The sequence below is a fragment of the Pristiophorus japonicus genome, chromosome 15, assembly GCF_044704955.1.
Source record: "Pristiophorus japonicus isolate sPriJap1 chromosome 15, sPriJap1.hap1, whole genome shotgun sequence".
Taxonomy (NCBI): domain Eukaryota; kingdom Metazoa; phylum Chordata; class Chondrichthyes; family Pristiophoridae; genus Pristiophorus; species Pristiophorus japonicus.
Window position 1 is genome coordinate 91,680,049 of NC_091991.1, and position 22,635 is coordinate 91,702,683.

The 22,635-nt window shown below is 44.6% G+C and overlaps 1 protein-coding gene across 3 annotated transcripts in view; it reads left to right on the forward strand.

The window, feature by feature from the left end:
• The window catches only part of LOC139280901 (CCR4-NOT transcription complex subunit 4-like), a 172,783-nt gene that overhangs the window by 134,805 nt on the left and 15,343 nt on the right, over positions 1 to 22,635 (forward strand). For 2 of the 3 annotated variants that reach the window (XM_070900703.1, XM_070900702.1), the window contains exon 11: positions 7,746 to 7,952. The exons of the other annotated variant lie outside the window; for it this stretch is intronic. In XM_070900703.1, the coding sequence (XP_070756804.1) occupies positions 7,746 to 7,952 (207 nt within the window). The remainder of the gene's footprint in view (positions 1 to 7,745; positions 7,953 to 22,635) is intronic. 3 annotated transcript variants of the gene reach the window in all.

The window sequence follows — 22,635 nt, forward strand, 5'->3', positions numbered from 1 at the left end:
ATATCTGTGCTCCTTTAATGACCTCGTGCACATCCCTGATTTCAATCGTTCCATCTTTAGCCCTAAGCTCTGGAATTCCTTCCTTAAACCTCCCTATCTCTTTGACCAAGTTTTTGGTCATCTGCCATAATATCTCCTTGTTATTGTAATGGCTCACTGTCAAATTTTGTCTGACACACCTGTGAAACATATTAGGTCATTTTACTACGTTAAAGATGCTATATGAATACTTGGTGATAGTAGTGGGTGGTTTCCCATGTTTCAGTCACTGTTAGTATGACGTGACTTTTGGATTTAAATTAAATTCCTTTCATACATTCTATATAAGTATCTATTTTAGTTTGGGTCCCCATGATTTATCAATCTTTTTTTGCTTTCCCAATCCTGATTTCCCCCCCCCCCCCCCCCCTTCCCGTTTAACATAATTAAAACTTGCTTGCTCTTGTCACTTGCTTCCCCCTCCTCCCCCAAGCCATGTTACTTTAATTCCCCTCCCACAACTCTCCCTTTGAGGGTATTGATCCCAGCTCTATTTGGGTATAGATATCTTTTCAGTCATATTCCTGCCATAGAACATGTGGTGGAAGTCAAGGTTCTTGATTCTGATCAGCATCCCATCCATTCAATGTCAAGAGTCTTGTAATGCTTGTGGTAGCTGAAGGATGAGACTGTCATCGAGCTTATTTAATGTACCAGCACTAATGCCTTAAAGGGAGAAAAATCACAACTTAGTACGTGTAAATGTGCCAACACTTAGTCCATTTCCACCAGTAATTCACCCATATTTATACACCTTGAATCACCTGGGAGTCCCTGGCCAAAGACCGTTCTAAGTGGAGGAAGTGCATGCGAGAGGGTGCTGAGCACCGAGAGTCTCGTCGCCAAGAGCATGCAGAAATCAAGCGCGGCAGCGGAAAGAGCGTGCGGCAAACCTGTCCCCCACACTTTTTCCCTCAACGACTATCTGTCCCACCTGTGACAGGGACTGTGGCCTTCGTATTGGACTATTCAGCCACCTAAGAACTCATTTTTAGAGTGGAAGCAAGTCGTCCTCGATTCTGAGGGACGGCCGATGATGGTGACACCTTGCAGTGATCTCTGAAGACACCATACAGCCTTGGTAGGAAACTAATCTAGAATTGTGATGGGTGTTTTCCACAGTTCAAATGGAGCTGATGTGAACATTTCTGCTGGAGGATGCACATGTTGAACTGCTCCTACATCCACTCCATACTGACTGCTAAGGTGGTCTTGCCACAACTGGTAATTCTACGATACAAGTGGTGTACTGGCAGCTGACATGGGAGAACTGTATCAGGGAATTGGATCAAATAATGGCATTTTAAACTTGCTCGGCATCAGTGCTGAAGTAGGCAGGTATACGAGTGACTCCAGCTATTGTCCTGATGCTGCTCTTGCACTGAGTGGTCTTTTGGCATTGTTTCTGTGTTACCAGCAGTTTTTAGAATGGCTGAATGATCTGTGCCTGTATCTGACCTGAAAGCTACCCTTCAACCACTTCATCTTAAAACTCATATTAGGTTGAAGGGTAGCTTTGATTTTGAACTGCTGACAGTGGGTGTGATAATGGCATTGCTTTTGTAGGTAAACTAGGAATAGGAGGTTATCTGGATAAGAAAAGGATAATCTCCTTTGTTGCCCTCGTATGTTCCATTATCTGTTTTGGTTCGGCCACACTGATTGGAGTGATGGGGATGACTTCTGTGTTGGTTCATGTAATAAGTCAGTACTTATGACCTATTAATTGAGTGTAGTACTTCACCTGTGATGGGTGTCTGTAGTGTCCACGGTATCTATCTGTTCTGTGTAATTTCTCAGTTCTCTCCTTTAGTATAATGCATAAATTGTCGAAATTTCTATGGTGAGTTTGAAAAGTGGCAAAAGGCAATTTGGCCCATTGAGTGCACACCATTCAGAATTCGTGTCCCATCATGCCTTATGAGATTCTTTCCCATTACCCCTTCCTTTATGAATCTCAAGACTTATGTCTCCAATACTGTAATGTTATGCTCATTGGAATGGTTTTGAAGAGTTGAAAAGCTGTAAGATTGCAGCACATTTCTGCAAGCACCTCTACTTGACCCTGTCACCCAAGCAAACTCATTGATTCAGCAAATACTTTTGATTGGCACTCAGGTACTTAAGACAATTGACTAAAAGGTAGCTAAGGCTGTACATCGAAAGCTAGCCTGCCTATTGTGCTTCTCACCAAATCTAATCTTAAATACTCATTTTTTTTCATTATTGAAGGATAGTTGAGTCCGAAGACTTTGAGGATATGCATACATTATTTAAGCAGTTACCTGCATCTGTCTGGTGAAATTAGACTCCTTTTGAATTGTTCAGGACAGGTGGCTGCAGACCTGGTTAGGGATTGTTCCTGTCTGAAATCTATTTCTAGCATTACTCAACATTTACCTCAGCAGCCCAAGCCATGTCATCAGTCACAACAAGAGCAAAAGGTGAAGGGCAGTGAGGTAGCTTGCCTGCATTTAAATTGGTCTATTTTGAGCTCCCCCTCACTTCAAAGGTAGTCACATTCCGGGATCCCGAGAAAGAGGAAGGCCAGTTTCCAAAAGCATGATCTAAATGATTTATAAACATACACCGTTGTCCTGATTAAACAAACACTCCAAGACCATTGTTTTGAACAAAACACTGATTTTGCTTGACACCCAAGAAGGTTTGGACTGTTTCACAAAAGTGCCTATGGAAATACAATAGTTGAAGAGAGTTCTGTGGCTGGATGAAGTCGGAGAGATCCCTTTTGCTCATAGCTGAAGATTCGACTGAGCATATCTAGTAGCAATCTCTGTCGTTTGCGTTTCACGGGCTGTGCGATGCTGCCATTGAATAGCTTCGTAATGTGTGTCAGTTCAGTGGGCAGCACTCTCGCCTCGGAATCAGAAGGTTGTGGGTTCAAATCGCACTCCGGGGACTTGAGCACACAAATCTAAGCTGACACTCCAGTGCAGTGCTGAGGGAGTGCTGCACTGTTTGCCGTCTTTCGGATGAGATGTTAAACCGAGGTCCCGTCTGCGCTCTCGGGTAGATGTAAAAGGACCCATGGCACTATTTCGAAGAGGAGCAGGCGAGTTATCGCCTGTGGCCTGGCCAATATTTATCACGCAATCAACATAAGTACAGATGATCTGGTCATTATCACGTTGCTATTTGCGGGAGCTTGCTGTGCGCAAGTTGGCTGCTGTGTTTCCCACATTACAACAGTGACTACACTCCAAAAGTGCTTCATTAGCTGTAAAGCGCTTTGAGACGTCTGGTGGTCGTGAAAGGTGCTATATAAATGCAAGTCTTTCATTTACTGCTGGAGGGCTGCTTGCAGGCGCTGACCCTTCCCCCGCACAGAGCTCCATTCAAAGCAACTATGTTTTAGCTCGTACCCCAAGACTTATGTGTATACAGATCAGTAGCTTTTGGTTAAAACATTACTGGGGTGCTTCAAATTTCTGCCTCTGAATTTTTTCCAGTCGAGCTATCTAAAATATCTTTGTCTCCCCAGTAATGTTTCCGCATAATGTGCGGACAGTGATGTAGTTGGCTGGGGTTTAAGAACCAATATAGCTTCAGAAAAAGCCCAGGTGGTGGTGTAGCGGGGGGATGCTGAGTAGAGCCTTACATCCTCTTTCCTTTCTCCCCCCCACCCCCGCCAAGAAAAGAATAATCCCAAGGCGGTCTTTGCGGAGTTAGGTATTTAATTTGGGCATTACACAGTTGTTATACTCATTCAGTTGGATGCATATTGATGTATCCCCACACAGTGGTATTGTAATAAATCTCGTCTGACTTCACTTTTTGGGAAAAATTTTAATTGATTTTTAATGGAACTTCTAACTGGAGAACTGCAGTCAGTGGTGCAGTAATAAGCCTGTTTCAGGTACGTCTGTCCTGTAACTTTAACTGGCTGGACAGACTCAAGAAGATCCTGACCTTATTGTGTTAACAGTGCTGTGCAAATGTCTAATTTTTAAAACTATCTTCAAGTAGTGAGTGTACTGCACCCTTACCCTTGCCTTCTGCAAACACCTCTTTGCATGTTTAATTCTTGTAGCAGATTTTCCAGGGTTAGAAGTCATTCTGTTCGAATCGCGAGCTCACTGTGAAGTATGAATAACTGAGGCTCCACAAGGTGTCAACCATCTGCTCAAAACAGTTAATATGACACATACTCTGCTCCTCGCCCCGTCGGATAGCTCTGTTGCCAGATGCACTGCCTGGTATATTGCTGAGTTATACAAAATGAAGTCCAGGTCCAGTGACTGGTCTGTCACGTTGATTGGCCAGCGCAGCCGGTGAGGAACACAACTGGCCCCGGTGCCCTTCACAAGTGAGAGGGAGAATCATCGATAGTTCCCACTCCCCCTCTCCTGTTCACCGGCTCTAACTGGTAAATGTTTCAGTGGAGGCTGGATGAGTAAGGAGCCTGTTCAGCTGTGAAACTTGCATAGTCAAAGAGGCTGCCTACACTTGATTGACCTGCATGTGAATAATTGCAATTTGGGCTGCTTCTGGTGCCCGTGGAACTATACACAAAAATCAACCAGCACTTCCAGGTGAAAACTGTAGATGTATGGTGGGGGTAGAGAGTGGAAAGGAAAAGGATGCTGGGAGAACATCTTGCTACAGGGTCACTGGAGCCATCAGAAAAGGCAGACATCATTGCATTCTCGCATCTCATCTAAAAGGGAAAGCAGTCCTCCCTCATTACACCTGCCTCTACCTCACCAAACTAACACTGAAACTCTTCTCCACATTTTTGTTACCTCTAGACTTTGCTTTTTGACAGCCTCCCTAATTCCACCCTCTGCCACCTTGAACTCATCCCAAACTTCACTGCCCAGATCCTTAGCCAGACTAAGTCCCACTTGCCCAGCATCCCCATCCTCACTGACTAACATGGCTCCTGCTTCCCCAAAGCAGAGAATTCAAAATCCTCATCCTCACTTGCGATTCCTTTATGGTTTTGCCTCACCTTGCGTCTGCAGGCTCCTCCAACCTAATGTCCCAACTTGTCCGCTTCAGTCCTCTAATCCAGACCTCTTCATCCCATGCTCCCTTTGCTCCACCATTGCCGGCTGAAGTTTTATTGTTACAGTCCTGCTCTCGGGAACTTGCTCTAACTCCCTTGCCTTGGTGTTGTTCTTCATCGTCAACTTTCTCACTCCTCTGCACTTAACTTTGAAGTGCCTTGGGCTGTTTTCAACATAAAGCCTCTGAAATTCAAGTTGCTGCTTGTTGAAGTGTCTGCACTCAAACACCTGTTATGCCACTCAAACCCAAAGCCTTCTGACCGGAGTGAGAATGCAGCTGAGCCAAGCTGACAGACTAATCTTGGTGGAATTGCCATTTATTGTGTGGTTCTTAAAGCAAGGGATAATCTACGTGACTTCTGTTGACTCCCCTTTAAATCCAGTTCCTTTCTGTACAGTGCAACCACTTGAATGGTGGACCATGAGCAAGCAGGATTGGCAGTCAACAAGGTCACCAAAGAGGCAACATTTATTCAGATTCCACTGCTTGTGATAGTTGGAGTGGTAAATAGTAGTGCCAATATTTCTGTTTTGATAAAAAACGGAGTATTTGGCAGTATTGCATATCTATAATGTGGATCTAGCTCAAAAGGAACTCCTTCGAGCAGGTTAACAAGACCCTGGCAGACTACGATGTAGTGAGGAGGACCTTAAGCCAGATACGTGTTATGCTGCCCAGCAAGGGGCCTTTGCATTCTAGTTTGATCGGGTGATTCCCATTGTCAGCAGCCTTGCTTCAGTTTGCATCTGCATTAACTTCAGTGCCTGCTTATAAATGTGAGCACACAAAGATAGCAATTATTTTAAGAGGCTGTCCTGCAGCACATCAATGTTTCTGAGAGCTGCTCAAGCAGGGTTGTAAATGTTAGCAAAGCATTTTACAAACTTGTAACTATTGAAAATCCATTCCTTTCAACTTTCATAGTTTTTTTTTGTGCTTTCAATGTTCAGTTTGTTGACACGTGAGCACTCATAACCATCACGTCTTGTGTGTGCTATTGGTTGTTGTGGCCAGCAAACTGACCACTCAATCACTTGCATAGTTGGCTTCCAACCAGGTCATGATCAGGACCACCAGTTTATCATGAGTGAATAACTTGGATTCCATTTTAATTACATGGAATTCTGGGATGTGGGGTTTACATTTTTGAATCCAGTGACCAAGTGGCTTGGATCGAAGGCTCATCTTTCCTGCCTCCTAACTCAATTATATATTTTTTGATAAAAGACGCTGGTTAAAAAGTAAGGCTCAGGATGCAGGATACCACCAAGACTAAAAATGGCTGCATAAAAGATAAGGTAAATAAGAAAGTGGTAATTAGTTGGTAAGAGCTGGATTACAAGAGGAGCAAGAGTGTAAACTGGATACTGGCATATCTTTCTGTGTCCAAGATTGGTGGTGATGGTACTATCCAGGGGAACTGACACCTATTTTGATTCGATTGTTAACTTTCAAACTGCCTATTAAGTGCACAACCAGTATAATTTGGCTGATCTGCTCCTCTCCCAATCAGCAGTTTGGTTTTGACCTGGGAGATGAAGTACGTGGAGGTGGTGAGCTGTGCAAAGAGAATTACATTCTCAACATCCATTAGCTTGAGGTTGCTAAGCTATGATGGGATTGAAACAGTAATGATCTGGTGTTGAGATTCACATCCTGATTTGTAAATAATTTGAACAAATTAAAATGTAGCTTGTTTTTTTTGTAGGATTTCCAAAGCCCTGTTCATGCAGGCTCCTTTGTTCTGTGGGGAAGGGAGAACTTCCCATTCATTCTCGGGCCGTGACATTTTGAACTGTTTTGTTTGGATTTTGGATTAGGTGCAAACGAGTTGCAAATTGTTGTTTGATCCCTCACTTGAGTAATTTATGTTGTGCTATATTTTCTACCCCCTCGTCAAACAGAAGGGAGTTGGGATGCAGCTGTACTCTCAACAGTTGTGGGATGGGATCTAATGGGGAAAGTTAGGAAATTAATTATTTCAAACTAATCTTGTCGAGATGCACGCTAAAATCTACAGAGTTGGCAGTTTATACAGGAGAGTGCAACCCCTTGACTTTTTTAAATTTGACTTGTAAATATAGTGACTTTGCATTGTCTTTGGTAGAATGGGCTGCAAATGTATGTTGGTTTAGCGACCAGAAATTTTAGATTTGAGGAAGGATCCTTTTAGTTGGGCATCAGGTAGGATTAATGAATGCACGTGGACTTTGAAAGCTGGAATACACACCGGGCCACAGCAATGTGCGTGGACCTGGGTGACTGAAATAGAGATGGGATCTCGGGCATGTGCGTGGACCTCTGACTGGGATGGAGATGGGATCCAGGGATTGTGTGTGGACCTCCTGACTGGAATGGAGGCGGGATCCAGAGGGTGCTTAAAACCATTGAAATGGAGACTGGCGATCAAGTGGCCACTGGTTCAAAAATGGAACAGTTGTTTCAGTAGGCAGCGAAACGTCGAATATGAGGACCCCCAGTAGTAGGACTGGAAATGCCGCCTGGAGTGTGTGCAAACCCAACCTAGGCGGGGCCGCTGAATGCATGCTAGCAGATTAGTGAATATGTGAGACCCCTTTCGGTGGCATGGAGTCAAGACCAGTAAAATCCAAAACTTATCTGGCAATGCCCAGTTAATTTTTGTTTTCCCTTTTATTTTATTTTATTTTTTTCAGACAGCAGCAGTAATGTGGCAAGTTTAAATGTGAAAGAGTGGCAGGATGGTCTCCGGGCACTGTTACCAAATATTAACATCAATTTTGGGGGACTACCAAATGCTGCTTCCTGCTCTTCAGTGAACCATGCAGCACCAACCTCAGCCAACAGCACCAGCCTGGACTGGGAGAGTGGCAGTAGCTGGATGGACCCAGCAATTATAACAGGTGAGGCCAACAGATCATCTCCATTTAGCTCACTCCTTTACCCCTGTATGGACCCAGTCTGGATCCACTGGTTCAAATTCGAACCACAACCAAATAAAGAAGCAATACTGATTGGCGGAATCACTGTTGATTTTGATCTTCACTTTATAATTTGTTTCCATGGGATCTGTATCCATGATCTGTATCTATGATTTCAGGTGTTGCTGAGACCAGTTGACTAATACTGTAGAAAGAAAGACTTGCATTTATATAGCACCTTTCACAATGTCGGGACGTCGCAAAGCGCTTTACAGCCAATGAAGTATTTTTGAAGTGAAGACACTGTTGTAATGTAGGAAACGCGAATTTGTGCACAGCAAGGTCCCACAAACAGCAACATGATGACGACCAGATGATCTCTTTTTTTTTTGTAACGTTGATTGGGTGATATATATTGACAAGGTCACAAGGGATACCTCACCTCTTCAAAATAGTGCCATGGGACTTTTTATGTCCACTTGAGAGAGCAGACGGGGCCTCGGTTTAACGTCTCTCCTGAAAGTGGAGTGCCAGATTTTTTTTTTTGCTTCATTCGTGTATTTCCTTTTGTGATATCCGATGTTGGAAAGTAACTGCTACGCAGAGTGAACCAGGCTAATGCCAGTCCTAACTGAATCCCCAGACTGGAATGGAGTTTGTGTGTCGCTCAGAACTCAGTAAATCGTAGTGCGTGGCACATGTATTACACAGTTCCACTGTCGGATTTCTGATCACTGGTTACAGTGAAGCATCATGGAAGGCGTGTGAAATTTTCACACCATGCTCTCTTCAGCTGTGTGAAGTACCCTGCAGCAATTACAGATTTTGCCCTTCCAAACCTGTGCTGTACCTGGAGAGAGCATTTTGAGGGGATGTGAAAGACCTGCTGGGTCCAGGTCTGTCACTGGAAGGGATGGAGGTGAGTTTGCTTGATGGTGCTAAATCAGTATTCAGTGTGATGCTCTTAAAGTACATTTTCCCCTATAGTGTTTTGCTTCCAATGCATCAAATAACCCTTTGCTGACACTTTTATTTAAGCTGTGTGTGATCAGAAACTGGTGCTAAGCTATGGATGGGAGTAGTGAACTGCAGTAACCTTCAGAAAAATCATGCTTTCTGTACAATTGACAGTGTAGGAAACTTCCTGAACTGGCTATAAGACCAGTTGTACAGAAGTTGCCCGTCTTGAATTTGGTGTTAAGATGCATTACTGCCATCTATCGAAAGCTGGCATAGTCCTCGAGCTTCTCTCTGAAAATACCTGAAGTATTGAGGCTACAGGACAGAGCAGCACTGCAGCTCACTGAGGACAAACTAAAAGATGTTGTGCATTCACTAAACTTGTGGTGTCAGCCATGGCTCATGATCACACGCTCGAGTCAGAGGGTTGTGGGTTCAAGTTCCACTCCAGAGACTTCAGCACAAAGTCTAGGCTGACAGTGTCATGCTGAGGGAGTGCGGCATTGTTGGAGGTGCCATCTTTCATATTAAACATTGAGGCCCTGTCTACCCTCAGGTGGGCATGAAAGATCCCACAGCACTCTTTCAAAGCCAAGATGGGGAGTTCTCTTGGTGTCCTGGCCAATATTTATCCCTCAATCAACATCGCTATAACAATGAGCTGGTCATTATCTCACAGCTGTTTGTGCAATCTTGCTGTGTGCAAATTGGTTGCCATGTTTCCTACATTACAACATTGACCACACTTCAAAAGTATTTCATTACCTGTGAAGTGCCTTGTGACGTCCTGAGCGCTCATCTTTTGTAGACTTACTGCTTTCACTGAAGTGGCTCTATTTACCGTGTGTATTGTGCAGTAACCTAGTTCTCCCCCCAAAAATGTAACAACTGGATGTGGTGAGATTGCTGAGATATTTTAGTAATTGGTTGATCTTCTGTGGCATTGCTTGGTTGTAGTCTGGTATCTGGAATGCAATTGAGCAGGTAACCATCTGGCCCCTTGCTGATCAGGTGCTTTCTAAGGAACTCGCTGTTGGGAAGTGGCCTATATATGTGGGTGCATCGCTCTCTCTCTCGGTGGGTGTATCTGTCTCTCTCTCGGGTGGGTGTGTGTCTCTCGTTTTCTCTCTCTCACTTGCGATGTGTCATTCGCTCACTTTTTTTTTCCTTACTCTTGCTCTGTGCTTGTCAATCGCCCACTGGCTCTCTTGTCTTTTTTTCCTTCTGTACACCTTAAATACGTCGTCGTGTTAAGAGCAAAGCAACCATTTTAGAACCTGTTTTGAAAATGAGGCCAGAAAACCAGTAACCTGTCGTCTTGCCTGAATGTTCCTGTGAAGATCCTGTTAGATGCTGGGGCTTACCAGTAGTGTGTAAATTACATGGCAGAAAGAAGCTAAATTTTGTGTCTTCGGGCAGTGTCATCATCTAAAAATAGCTGACTAGGCACAGGTGTTGTTACAGCGACACGGTTTGAGTCACCTGCACTAAGTTTAGTAGAAAACACCTTGCACACAATCCTGAGGGAAAGTACTTTATGTATATTTATTTAACACACACCCACCATTCAGTGCAAAACTCTCTGAGCAAAGGTTAGAATTCTGCAATTTATGGGAAGTTTTTATGCAACAAGTTGCGAGCGATCACTGAGAATGTTGATTCGAACAATGAGACTCTCCAGACCAGTCCCCCCCCCCCCACCCCCAGCTCTCCATCCACTCCACCCCCCCACCCCAGCTCTCCATCCACTCCACCCCCCCACCCCAGCTCTCCATTCACATCCACTCCATCCATTCCACTCCATACTCACCCCCTCTATCCATTCCAACGCCCCCCCCCCCCCCCAGCTCTCTATCCTCTCCATCCACACCCTCTCCACCCCCCCCCATGCTGTCCATCCACACTTTGCGTCTGCATTCCGTCCCCGTGTCTCTCCATTTTAGCAGATTACCCATGAGCAGTAGCCAAGGGAGTCAAGCACACAGCAACCCAGAAACACTCGCAGTCTGCTGTTGGTCTTAGCATTTCACCAACAGCTGCACTGCATAAAGTTCACATGCACAGGCCGTGTGAATGAGAACTGAGATCACAGGCCCACGACTGTGTCTTTTACTCACTTTTGTTTACTAATAAAAAATGGGACTGGTCACATCCCGGTCGTCAATTAGCCGCATGTGGCTAGTGGCTAATATACTGTACATCTACTTAGTGAATGTCCATGTGATTCACTCGTCCGTTTTTTGGGAGTTGTGCTTTCCTAGTAATCAATAAATGGATAGCAGGGTCCCACAGACTCGGCAGGCCTCTAGTTCAATCCTCCATCTGTGCTGAGGTAGCTGAACTCCGCTGGGGCACCAGGTTGGGGCACTGCAATGGACCTCAACACTTGAGAGTTTGAGGGGGGAAATCAGCCAGGTTCCTGCTCCTGGTTTACAAACCAATCCCAGTAAACCCTGCTGAACAGCATGTGTGCAGACCACAACATGAACAGAATTGGGCTGGGTGGTGATGCCCCTGCAGTCAAATAGCATCCCCACATTCAGAGTTCAGTGTGGATCACTTTCACGAGGGAATTGGATATATACTTGAAAGAGAACCATGCATGGCTATGTGGAAAGAGCAGGGGAGTGGGACTTGGATGGATAGCTCCTTCAAAGAGCAGGCACAGGCTTGCTGGGCCAAATGGCCAGCCTCTATTGTAAGTGCTCAGAACAACAGCCAGCTTCTTCAGGGTGTGGAGAGAGAGCTGTGGAAAGGGAGATTCAAGAAATGATTGAAATGGATATCTCCAAAAACTTGTCACAATTTCAGGTAAACAAACAGGAGCTTGGAACTGTAGAATGTGAGCAGAACTGTCGGCAATCTCCTGTAATAATAAGTGATCTATATGGAGATTCTTTGAAATGAATTATAGCACCTCCTGAAGGTTACTGCTGCTCCCTTGTTGGTGTATTGATTGAGCTTCCAGAAAGATGTCTGACTTTGAGAAGATAGCTGTCCATTTCAGGTTTAACCATGGTTGGACTATAATACTTGTCTCCAGGCACTTAGCAGGAAAGTAGTATCAGGTTACAAATGGGGTTTTCCATAAGAAACTGTCCAATTTACTTAAGCTTCTAAAACGCTCCCGTGGAAAAGGTACAAAATGAGAATTGATTTTTGTGTAAAATGACAGATGGAAGAATTGACTCGGTTTCCTGCTTTCCTCTGCCCTTTCACTGGCGTGTGTGTACTACTTGAAATTTATGATCACTATGTATGTTTCCAAATGCAGAGACACTTTCCCTTCCACATTCAGAACCTCGGGGTGAGTAACCCCTGAGCTTTGGTGCGCAGAGGACGCATCCTGTTCATGTTGTGATTCCTAGCCCCAGAAAGGTGGTGGTGAGTGTGGTGGTCTGAGCACTGTTTATAGTGTGTATGTGTCTGGGCTGCAGCAGCTGGTAGCATATTGTGAATTAGTTTGTATCATGCTGTGCAATAGGAAACCAATTCTTAAAGGTTGTACCCACCTCAGCAAGCAAACGGTCTTTAAGGACATATGAAGAAAAACTGGATTGACTAGGCTTATATTCACTGGAATTTAGAAGAATGAGAGGGGATCTCATAGAAACATATAAAATTCTGACAGCATTGGACAGGTTAGATGCAGGAAGAATTTTCCCGATGTTGGGGAAGTCCAGAACCAGTTGACAGTCTAAGGATGAGGGGTAAGCCATTTAGGACTGAGGTGAGGAGAAACTTCTTCACTCAGAGAATTGTGAACCTATAGAATTCTCTACCACGGAAAGTTATTGAGGCCAGTTCATTAGATATATTCAAAAGAGAGTTAGATGTGGCCCTTACAGCTAAAGGGATCAAGGGAAATGGAGAAAAAGCAGGAATGGGGTACTGAAGTTATATGATCAGCCATGATCATATTGAATGTTGGTGCAGGCTCGAAGGGCCGAATGGCCTGCTCCTGCACCTATTTTCTATGTTTCTAAATCAGTTCATTGCAAGAAATGAGAGCGTTGGGATACTGGTGCGTCAGGCTTGGGTGGGCCTCATGATCTCTACTTGCCCTTGTCTAGATTTATTTTTTCTGTTCATGGGGTGGGTGTGCCCATCTCCCACACAATACATAATCTCTATTGTGTTCCAAACACAGATGAGGCTGCACACAAGGAGGTTAAAGTAACAGTGACCTCAGTCTTTAATAAGACACTCCAGAGTGAGGAACAGGCCTTGGGGGGCCAGCTTATATACAGTGCTCCCAAGGGATCCCTTGGGACTTCAGGGGATGCGCTTCCTGGTGGCGGAACATGGGAGTGCATGCTTTACAGATACACAACAATCTCTTTCTCTTCCCCCACCCACCCCCCAAAACACCACCACCATCATCCCCTCTTCTGTATTGCCACAAAGGCTAGATTGGGTAACATTCAAAATCTGCATTGGAAGTAAACTTTCCCCAGAAGTCCATGTGCCCAAGATCATCTATTCCAACTTTTGTACAGATTATAGTCCGCAGTGGCTCAGTGGTGGAACTGAATGAGTTCAAGGCCCACTCCAGAGACTTGAGCAAATAATCCAGGATGATGCTCCAGTGCTGCACTCAGAGGTTCCGTCTTTCGGATGGACCTAAAGCATCTCGTGACACTATTTGAACAAGAACAGGGGAGTTTTTCCCCAGTGTCCTAGCTGATATTTATCCCTCAACCAGTATCACTAGAACAGATTATCTGGCCATATACCTCATTGCTGTTTGAGAGATATTGGGTCCAAGTTTCCACACGATAAAAAATGGGCGCCCCTCCGAGCTGGGCGCCCGTTTTTCTCGGTGAAAACGGCGCCGGAAAAAAAACGCGCGATTCTGGAGCGCCCTGCAGCTCCATGTGTGCTTGGCGCGGCGCCCAGGGGGGCGGAGCCTACTACTCGCGCCGATTTTGTAAGTGGGAGGGGGCGGGTACCATTTCAATTAGTTTTTTTCCTGCCGGTAACCCTGCGTGTGCGTGTTGGAGCGTTTGCGCACGCGCAGTGTGAAGGAAACATTGGCACTCGGCCATTTTTGTCGTTCTTTGTAGCTGTTTAATTTTTGAACATTTTTTAATAAAAGCACATTGCCATCAGCACTGAGACTTCTTGCAGCAGTGAGAAGGCTGCAGGAAGCCTCAAAGTTGAGGCAGCCGTTTCCCTCCCCCCGCCCCCCCCCCCACCCGCCGTCGGGAAAGCTCCCCACCCCCCCCCCCCCTCTCCGTGGGAATGAACGGCTGCCTCCGCCCCCCCGTGGGAACAAACGGCTGCCTCCTTCCCCTCCTCCCCCCCCCCCCCCCCATGTGAACAAACGGCTGCCTCAACTTGAGGCTTGCTGCAGCATTCTCCCTGGCTGAAGCATTTTCACACAGGTAGGAAGATGGTTTATTTAATCTTTTCTTTGCTTATAAATTTTTATTCAGGTTGGATTTATTTGTATAATATTTGTATAAGTATAAATAAGGATTTATTATAGAATTTAATGACTTCCCCTCTTTCTTCCCCCCCCCCCCCCCCCCCGCAACCTCGTTCTGGACGCCTAATTTGTAACCTGCGCCTGATTTTTTAATGTGTGGAACAGGTTTTTTCAGTTCTACAAAAATCTTCACTTGCTCCATTCTAACTTAGTTTGGAGTACGTTTTCACTGTGGAAACTTTGAAATCAGGCGTCAGTGGCCGGACACGCCCCCTTTTGAAGAAAAAATTCTGTTCCAAAGTGAAACTGTTCTAACTGACTAGAACTGCAGAAAAAAAAAATGTGGAGAATTGCGATTTCTAAGATAGTCTGTTCTCCACCAGTTGCTCCTAAAAAATCAGGCGCAAATCATGTGGAAACTTGGGCCCCTTGTGTGCAAATTGTGTGTCGTATTTCCTACATTAGAATAGTAATTGCACTTCAAAAGAACTTCATTGATGTAAAGCGATTTGGGACATCCTGAGGTTATGAAAAGCGCTATAGAAATACAAGTTCTTGGTATTCTTATGGGTGTCTGTGGTCCTGAAATCTTAGGTTGCTAGAAAACTAGCAAGATTCTAAAATTGGGCTTTCTTGGTATACTTGGTGCATTTAATATATTTTTGTTGCTCTTTGCATGATTTCTGCAACCACTTCTGGTTTTTCAGGAACCTCACCTGTAAATGCCAGTCACATTATCCCATCTCTTCCAAAGTTGGGAACTCGTACTGGGATTAATAAAGCCCACCCCTTCCCCTTGTCCCCAAGTTCACATGCAATGCTGGACGGGGTGTGTTGATACTCTGTGGCCATAGCAACCAGGTCTGCTCCACAACAGGGTTCAGAGGTTAGTGGTCAGGGAGAGAAGCTCTGGACTGGCGTCTAACAAACTTTCTGCCCTGATCTCAGCTGAGGTCGCTTATAGCAACCTTACTGCCACCTCAACAGCTATGCTAATACAGATGGCATTAAGACTCTTGTACATTCATAAAAAGAGCACAAAGAAAAAATGTTCAGTTGGTGAGGTTGGGTGTGTTTGAAATATACTGCCTGAACAGCATGAAATAATGGTAGAGCAGAACCCAATGTCAAGTGCCGACACTCTGACCTCAGCAACCATGTTCCAAAGACACTGTCTATACAGTTTACTGCCAAGTGCCCTTTTGGTGAATCCACACTCATTACAGTGGGTCTCTGCTCCAAAGATCAGCAAAAATTTCCTATGTTTCTAGATTTAAAAGGTGTAGCTTTCACATCTGTTTCCCAGTTCGATTGTTTCTTGTCTTTGTGAGTTACTGAAGTGACCAGTGACATTTGGGATCTGCCCTCTTTCCCCTTCGAGTGTGGAATGTGACCTTTCCTGCAACAATTTGGTTGCAGGGCAGCAACCGAAAAGATGCTTGGGAGTGTTTGTGATTCGGTGACACTCAATCTTCGAACACACAGGCGTTCTGCTGCCATCTTCCTCCATCGCTAGACAACCTTGGTGAATGCAGTTGATGTCCTCGCAATGTGATGGTAACCAATGGGGTGGTGAAGTTTCCCAGGAACTTGCATAGAATGGAGACACAACCATGTGCACATGGGGAGCTCTGCAACCCAGTCATGGAGCAGTTCACTTCCAAAATCTCTGAAATGCCATTTACTCAAACTTTACTGTATAATTATTTTGGGGGCAGAATTAGGCTTTTTCAATTGAGTAGAATTGAGACTCTTCCCTCCTGTGGGGGAGGGGGGCTCTCTGGGCACCTTTGATCTTGCTGTCGAACCTTGCCACCTTTGAGCCAAGGAGAGTTTGACAGCAAGAAGATCATAGCACAGCTCTCTAGCAAGGCAGCTCCTTCCCCTTCCCCTTCCCCTTCCCCTTCCCCTTCCCCTTCCCCTTCCCCTTCCCCTTCCCCTTCCCCTTCCCCTTCCCCTTCCCCTTCCCCTTCCCCTTCCCCTTCCCCTTCCCCCTCCCCTCCATTGAGTCTGGGTGGGTGACGGGTGGAAGTAGAAGGAACAGACGGGTGGAAGTAGTGGGAAAGCGGGTTGTGTAGAGGACACAGAGGCTGCAAAGAAATTTCGATAGGTTAAGCGAATGGGCTACGGTTTGGCAGATGGAATACAATGTCGGAAAGTGTGAGGTCATCCACCTTGGGGGTGGGGGGGGGGGAAACAGTAAAAGGGAATATTATTTGAATGGGGAGAAATTACAACATGCTGCGGTGCAGAGGGGTCCTTGTGCATGAATCCCAAAAAGTTAGTTTGCAGATGCAGCAGGTAATCAGGAAGGCGAATGGAATGTTGGCCTTCATTGCGAGAGGGATGGAGTACAAAAGCAGGGAGGTCCTTCTGCAACTGTATAGGGTATTGGTGAGGCCGCACCTGGAGTACTGCGTGCAGTTTTGGTCACCTTACTTAAGGAAGGATATACTAGCTTTGGAGGGAGTACAGAGACGATTCACTCGGCTGATTCCGGAGATGAGGGGTTGCCTTATGCTGATAGATTGAGTAGACTGGGTCTTTACTCGTTGGAGTTCAGAAGGATGAGCGGTGATCTTATAGAAACATTTAAAATAATGAAAGGGATATGCAAGATAGAGGCAGAGAGGTTGTTTCCACTGGTCGGGGAGACTAGAACGAGGGGGCACAGCCTCAAAATACGGGGGAGCCAATTTAAAACCCAGTTGAGAAGGAATTTCTTCTCCCAGAGGGTTGTGAATCTGTGGAATTCTCTGCCCAAGGAAGCAGTTGAGGCTAGCTCATTGAATGTATTCAAGTCACAGATAGATTTTTAACCAATAAGGGAATTAACGGTTATGGGGAGTGGGCGGGTAAGTGGAGTTAAGTCCACGGCCAGACCAGCCATGATCTTGTTGAATGGCGGAGCAGGCTCGAGGGGCTAGATGGCCTACTCCTGTTCCTAATTCTTATGTAGTACCTGGGATGGTTATTTTCAAGACTTCAACATATCAAAATAAGTTGTGTTTTACAAACCAAAATGAACATTTCTGACAGCAGATGAGTGCACCTCAACAGGTCTGCCTGGTGACTCTGTGGTATCTTATCCCAGTGTTCTTTGTGTGATACTGGATTGTTTAGCTGTTGCACGCGGTGGGGGTGGAGGGGAATATCACGGGTTGCTGTATAATAATCAAGCTCATCTTTCATCCTTTCTCGGCCAACTCTTCTTCCCCACCCCCCCCACCCCCCGCCCCTCCGGGAGCACACATACAAATAACTTATCTGCCCTTCCTCCAACTGACTTGGCAAAGCCCAGGGACAAACTACCTGGGTCTTTAATGGTCTCTGTGGTTCAGTCCCAAATCACACCGTGAATTTACTAACTGAGCCATTGGTTGCTGCTTTAATATGCAGTACCTGATCAGCACAATGGCTGTCAAATACGGTTAAGTTGTTGGTCTACTCCCCGCTTTCATGGTATAAATGTAATGGCCGCTGTCTTACTCCAAATTGCGCTCAACACTTCTGTCATTTGATCACTGGCTGTGATTTAACTGTCAGTTGGCACCTTGGGGCGGAGGATTTGAAAGACGAAAGCAATGTTTAGACTTGATTATTCACGTTGGCAACAAAAGAGGAGATTGATCTCTGGACTTTGGACATGTTATGGGAAAGGCAGGATCAATAGCTGTGAGTGAGAAGCAATGTACTGAGAAACTCACTGAAGGAAATGGTGAATACTTCTCCACTGGGAGTTAAGATTAAAGTGCAGCAAGTTCCTGGGGTCATTCCATGTCTCTCTGATTACAGCCACCTTTGGAAATGGGTTCAACAGCCAAACACAAAGCGCCAGCAATGTTCTGGCTCATTCATGTCAGTGGGTCCCTGAACATTGCTGCTCTTGTACTATTAGTGCTGCTGGCTGTCAATTACACTGACATTTTTTTTCTGTATATGTTGGAGAGACTTCAGTTGGAAATTAATTGCAGCAAGCATGCCCTGATTAAAATTAGATCTTCTCGGTTTAACATGCTTAGCAATATGTTACTTTCACCAGCATGTTAACTGCTTCATTTACAATTGGTTTGGATAAAATCTGCCTTGGTCCCTTCTCTTCATTTGCATCATTTTTCTTTGCTGCTAAATACTTTGGCTCTTAAATTGTGTAGTTCCGCAGCTGGCAAATGTTCCCCAGTGCAGCCCCCACAGGTGCACTCCCTGTCCCACCCATGCAATTGTGCAGGTGCCTGATGTATCTACCAGAGAAGCTGGTCTTGACAACCTGCTAACACTCAAGGTACTCGCTTCCATAGATAGTCACTGGGTTGTGATCGGGTGCATTGAACCCTGTCGCAGTGCTCCAATCACTGCCCGGCCTGAGATCGATCCAGTACCTCTTGTTCTGTATGACTCAGCTGGCTAGACTTGCTCAGCTGGGGTTGGTTTGGGTGATCCATGTTAACTTGAACTTTCTTCCCATGTAATGATTCTCTGATGTGATTTCATTGGTTCTAGACTATTACGTCAAGTCGTTAAGTAAATAAAAACCTTGGTGCAGATTGGCACACAGATTGATGCACTATGATGTGGGGCTTTGGTTAGTGTGGTATCTCCAGTGTCTGTTTGCACGATTTAAACCAATCTGAATTTAAAAATATTATTTAATTTTGTTGACTATCCAAAGTGCACTCGTTGGATTCCCCATTCAGATTCTGGCCCACGAGTCTGGAGCAGATCAGGACTTCAAGGACAAAACGTTTCAATTTTCATTTTATTGATTTTTTTTTTTACATGAATGGTTTGACTGCAATGTTGTCTTGTGTGTTAAGACAATCGACAGAGTTCATTTTGTGTTGCCCAGGGATTCGGAAATGGCTCAAATCAAATTCTCTAAAGCCTCAAATTGGTTTGTAAGTTTCAAGATGTTGGTTTGTGTGTTAATATGGCAAAATTCTTCGAGGTAATCTGATCAGACCTGATTCCTGGCCTTTTCAATCCTGTTAGTGTTGATTTGACTGACATTCAGCAGTTGGTTTTTCCCAAGCTTTTGCTGTTCCTCTGATATGTCACACTGCTTGTCTGACATCCAGTACTGAATTAACTATTGGGAAAACTGAAGGTGTTTTCTTTGGTCCTTGCCAAAAACTCCGTTCCCTAGCCACAACTTAGTCCCTATCCCTAGCCACCTTCTCGAGCTGAAACAGACCGTTCACAAACATGGCAACCTTTTTGGCCTGAGCTTCTGACCCCATATCCTTTCCATCACCGTAACATCTCCTGTCTCTGTCCCTGCCTTGGTCATTCTGTTGCTGAAACCTTCATCCATGCCTTTGTTACCTCTAGACTGAACTGTTGCAATGCTTTCCTCTTATCTTGCAACCTCTGTTGTCTTGAACTCATCCAAATCTTTGCTGCCCATGCCCTAACTCTCCAAATCCCGTTCAGCCATCAACCGTGTGCTCGCTGACCTACATTGGCACTTGGTCCTAGATTTTAAAGTTCTCGCCTCTCCCTGTCTCTGGAACCTCCACCAGCCCTACAATCCTCCAAGATCTCTGCACTCCTCCAATTCTAACCTCTTGCACATCCCTGATTTTCAGTTGCCTAGGCCCTAAGCTCTAGAATTCCTTCCCTAAACCCCTCTACCTCTCACTCGCTACACTCCTTTAAGACGCTCCTTAAAACTGACCTCTTTGACCAAGCTTTTGATCACCTGTCCTAATATCTTCTGTGGCTCAGTGTTAAATTTTGTTTCATAACACTCTTGTGAAGCGCTTTGGGACGTTTTACTTCTTTAAAGGCGCTATATAAATGCACATTGTTCTAATTAAATATCGTCACTGAACCACCTAATTGGAATGGTGCAAGATGTTTTGTGGTTGTGCTGTGAATGATGTGCTTCCTAAAGCCATTGACTGGTTCTATTCTAACAACTTTTGAGAAGTGCATGTAATTTGCTGCGTGATGAGGCATTGAAGGGCTTTTTTAAATTCAAGTTCATCCAATGTGACACTTGCTAATAACTGACCCTGTTACTCAGTATAACCAGAGAATTGATTATACAGCAAAATAGTTAGTAAAGCACCAGTGGTGGTCGGTGAAATGTTTATATTGAATGGTGGAAAGCAGCACCATTATAGACTGTGTTCTTCCAAACTTGATTGATTGTGGAGAGCACATTGAGCTTGTGGCGTGTCCAAAACTGGAGGCCCTAACTAAGATTGTCACCAATAAATCCAAAAGCAATTCAGGATAAATGCTTTACTACACTGTTGAGAATGTAGAACTTACTACCACAAGGAGTAATTGAGGCGACTAGCAAAGATGTATTTAGGAAAAGCTAGATAAATACATGAGGGAGAAAGGGATAAATGTTGATTTGGTGAGAGAAGGCTCGTATGGAGCAGAAACGCTGGTACAGACCTGTTGGGATGAATGGCCTGCTTCTGTGTTGTAAAATTCTATGCGGTGATCTGTATAACATTTGCGTCAAGTACTGGAGTCGGGGGATAAGTAGCAGAATGGATAGCAAGTTATATACAAAACAGTAGGGGTTAAAGATAGTTATTCAGACTGGCAAAAGGTGGGAAATCGTGTTCAGTGTCAGCTGTGGCTCAGTGGATAGCGCACTCTCCTCGGAGTCAGAAGGTTGTGGGTTCAAGTCCCACTCCACAAACTTGAGCGTATAAATCTAGGCTGACACTCCAGTGCAATGCTGAGAGAGTGCTGCACTGTTGGAGGTGTCGTCTTTCAGATGAGACATTAAAGGTTAAACCAAGTCTGCTCTCGGATGGATGTAAAAGATCCCATGGCACTATTTCGAAGAAAAGCATGGGAGTTATTACTGGCACCCTGGTCAATATTTATTCCTCAATCAACATAACAAAAACAAATTATCTAGTCATTATCACATTTCTGTTTGTGGGAGCTTGCTGTGCGCAAATTAGCTGCCGCGTTTTTTACATTAAAACAGTGCCCATACTCCAAAAGTACTTCATTGGCTGCAAAGCGCTTTGAAGTCTTTATTTCCACAAGGATCGGTGCTGGGACCACTGTTAACCATTTACATAAACAATTTGGACTTGGGAATCGGAAGTACAATTTCAAAAATTGTAGATGACACCAAATTGGGTATAGTTAATAGTGAAGAGGACTGTGACAAAATATAGGAAGACATTAATAAACTTTAAAAATTGGCATCTATTGGGCAAATAAACTTCAATGTTGGTAGGAAGATTAAGGAGGCCACATACTCCTTGGAAAATAAGTGTCTAAATGGGGTAGAGGGAACTGGGGATACAGATAGATGCATCACTCGAAGTAGAGACTCTGATTAAAAGGCCATAAAAATGACAAACAAAACTCTGGGGTTCATTGCCAGAGGAATAGAATTGAAAAGCAGAGGGGTTCTGTTAAGCTTGTATAGAAACTTGGTTAGACCACACTGAACAGTTCCGGTCTCCATAATATATAAAGGATATCGAGGCACTGGAGAAGGTGCAAAAAAGATTTACTGGACTGATTCCAGAAGTGAGGATCAGGATCCATCTACCCATCAGGATAGATTGAACGGACTGAGGCTCTTTTTCTCCAGAAAAGAGAAGACTGAGGGGTGACCTGACCTGATAGAGGTTTGAAGATTATGAAAGGGTTGGATACGGTAAACGCAGAGGTGATGTTTCTGCTTGCTGGGGATATAACATAGTCACTAATAAATCCAATTGGGAATTAAGGAGAAACTTCTTTGCCCAGAGAATAGTTAGAATGTGAAAATCGCTACCACGGAGTAGTTGAGGCGAATAGCATAGATGCATTTAAGGGAAGCTACAAAAACACATTAGGGAGAAAGGAGTAGATGGATATGTTGGGGTTAGATGAAGTAGGCATATAGGAGGCTTGTGTGGAGCATAAACACCTGCATGGTCCTCTTGGGCCGAATGGCCTGTTTCTGTGCTGTAAGTACTATGGGCCCAAGTTTCCACATGATTTGCGCCTGATTTTTAGGAGCAACTGGTGGAGAACGGACTATCTTAGAAATCGCAATTCTCCACATTTTTTTTTTTCTGCAGTTCTAGTCAGGTAGAACAGTTCTACTTTGGAACAGAATTTTTTCTTCAAAAGGGGGCGTGTCCGGCCACTGACGCCTGATTTCAAAGTTTCCACAGTGAAAACGTACTCCAAACTAAGTTAGAATGGAGCAAGTGAAGATTTTTGTAGAACTGAAAAAACCTGTTCTACACATTAAAAAATCAGGCGCAGGTTACAAATTAGACGTCCAGAACGAGGTGA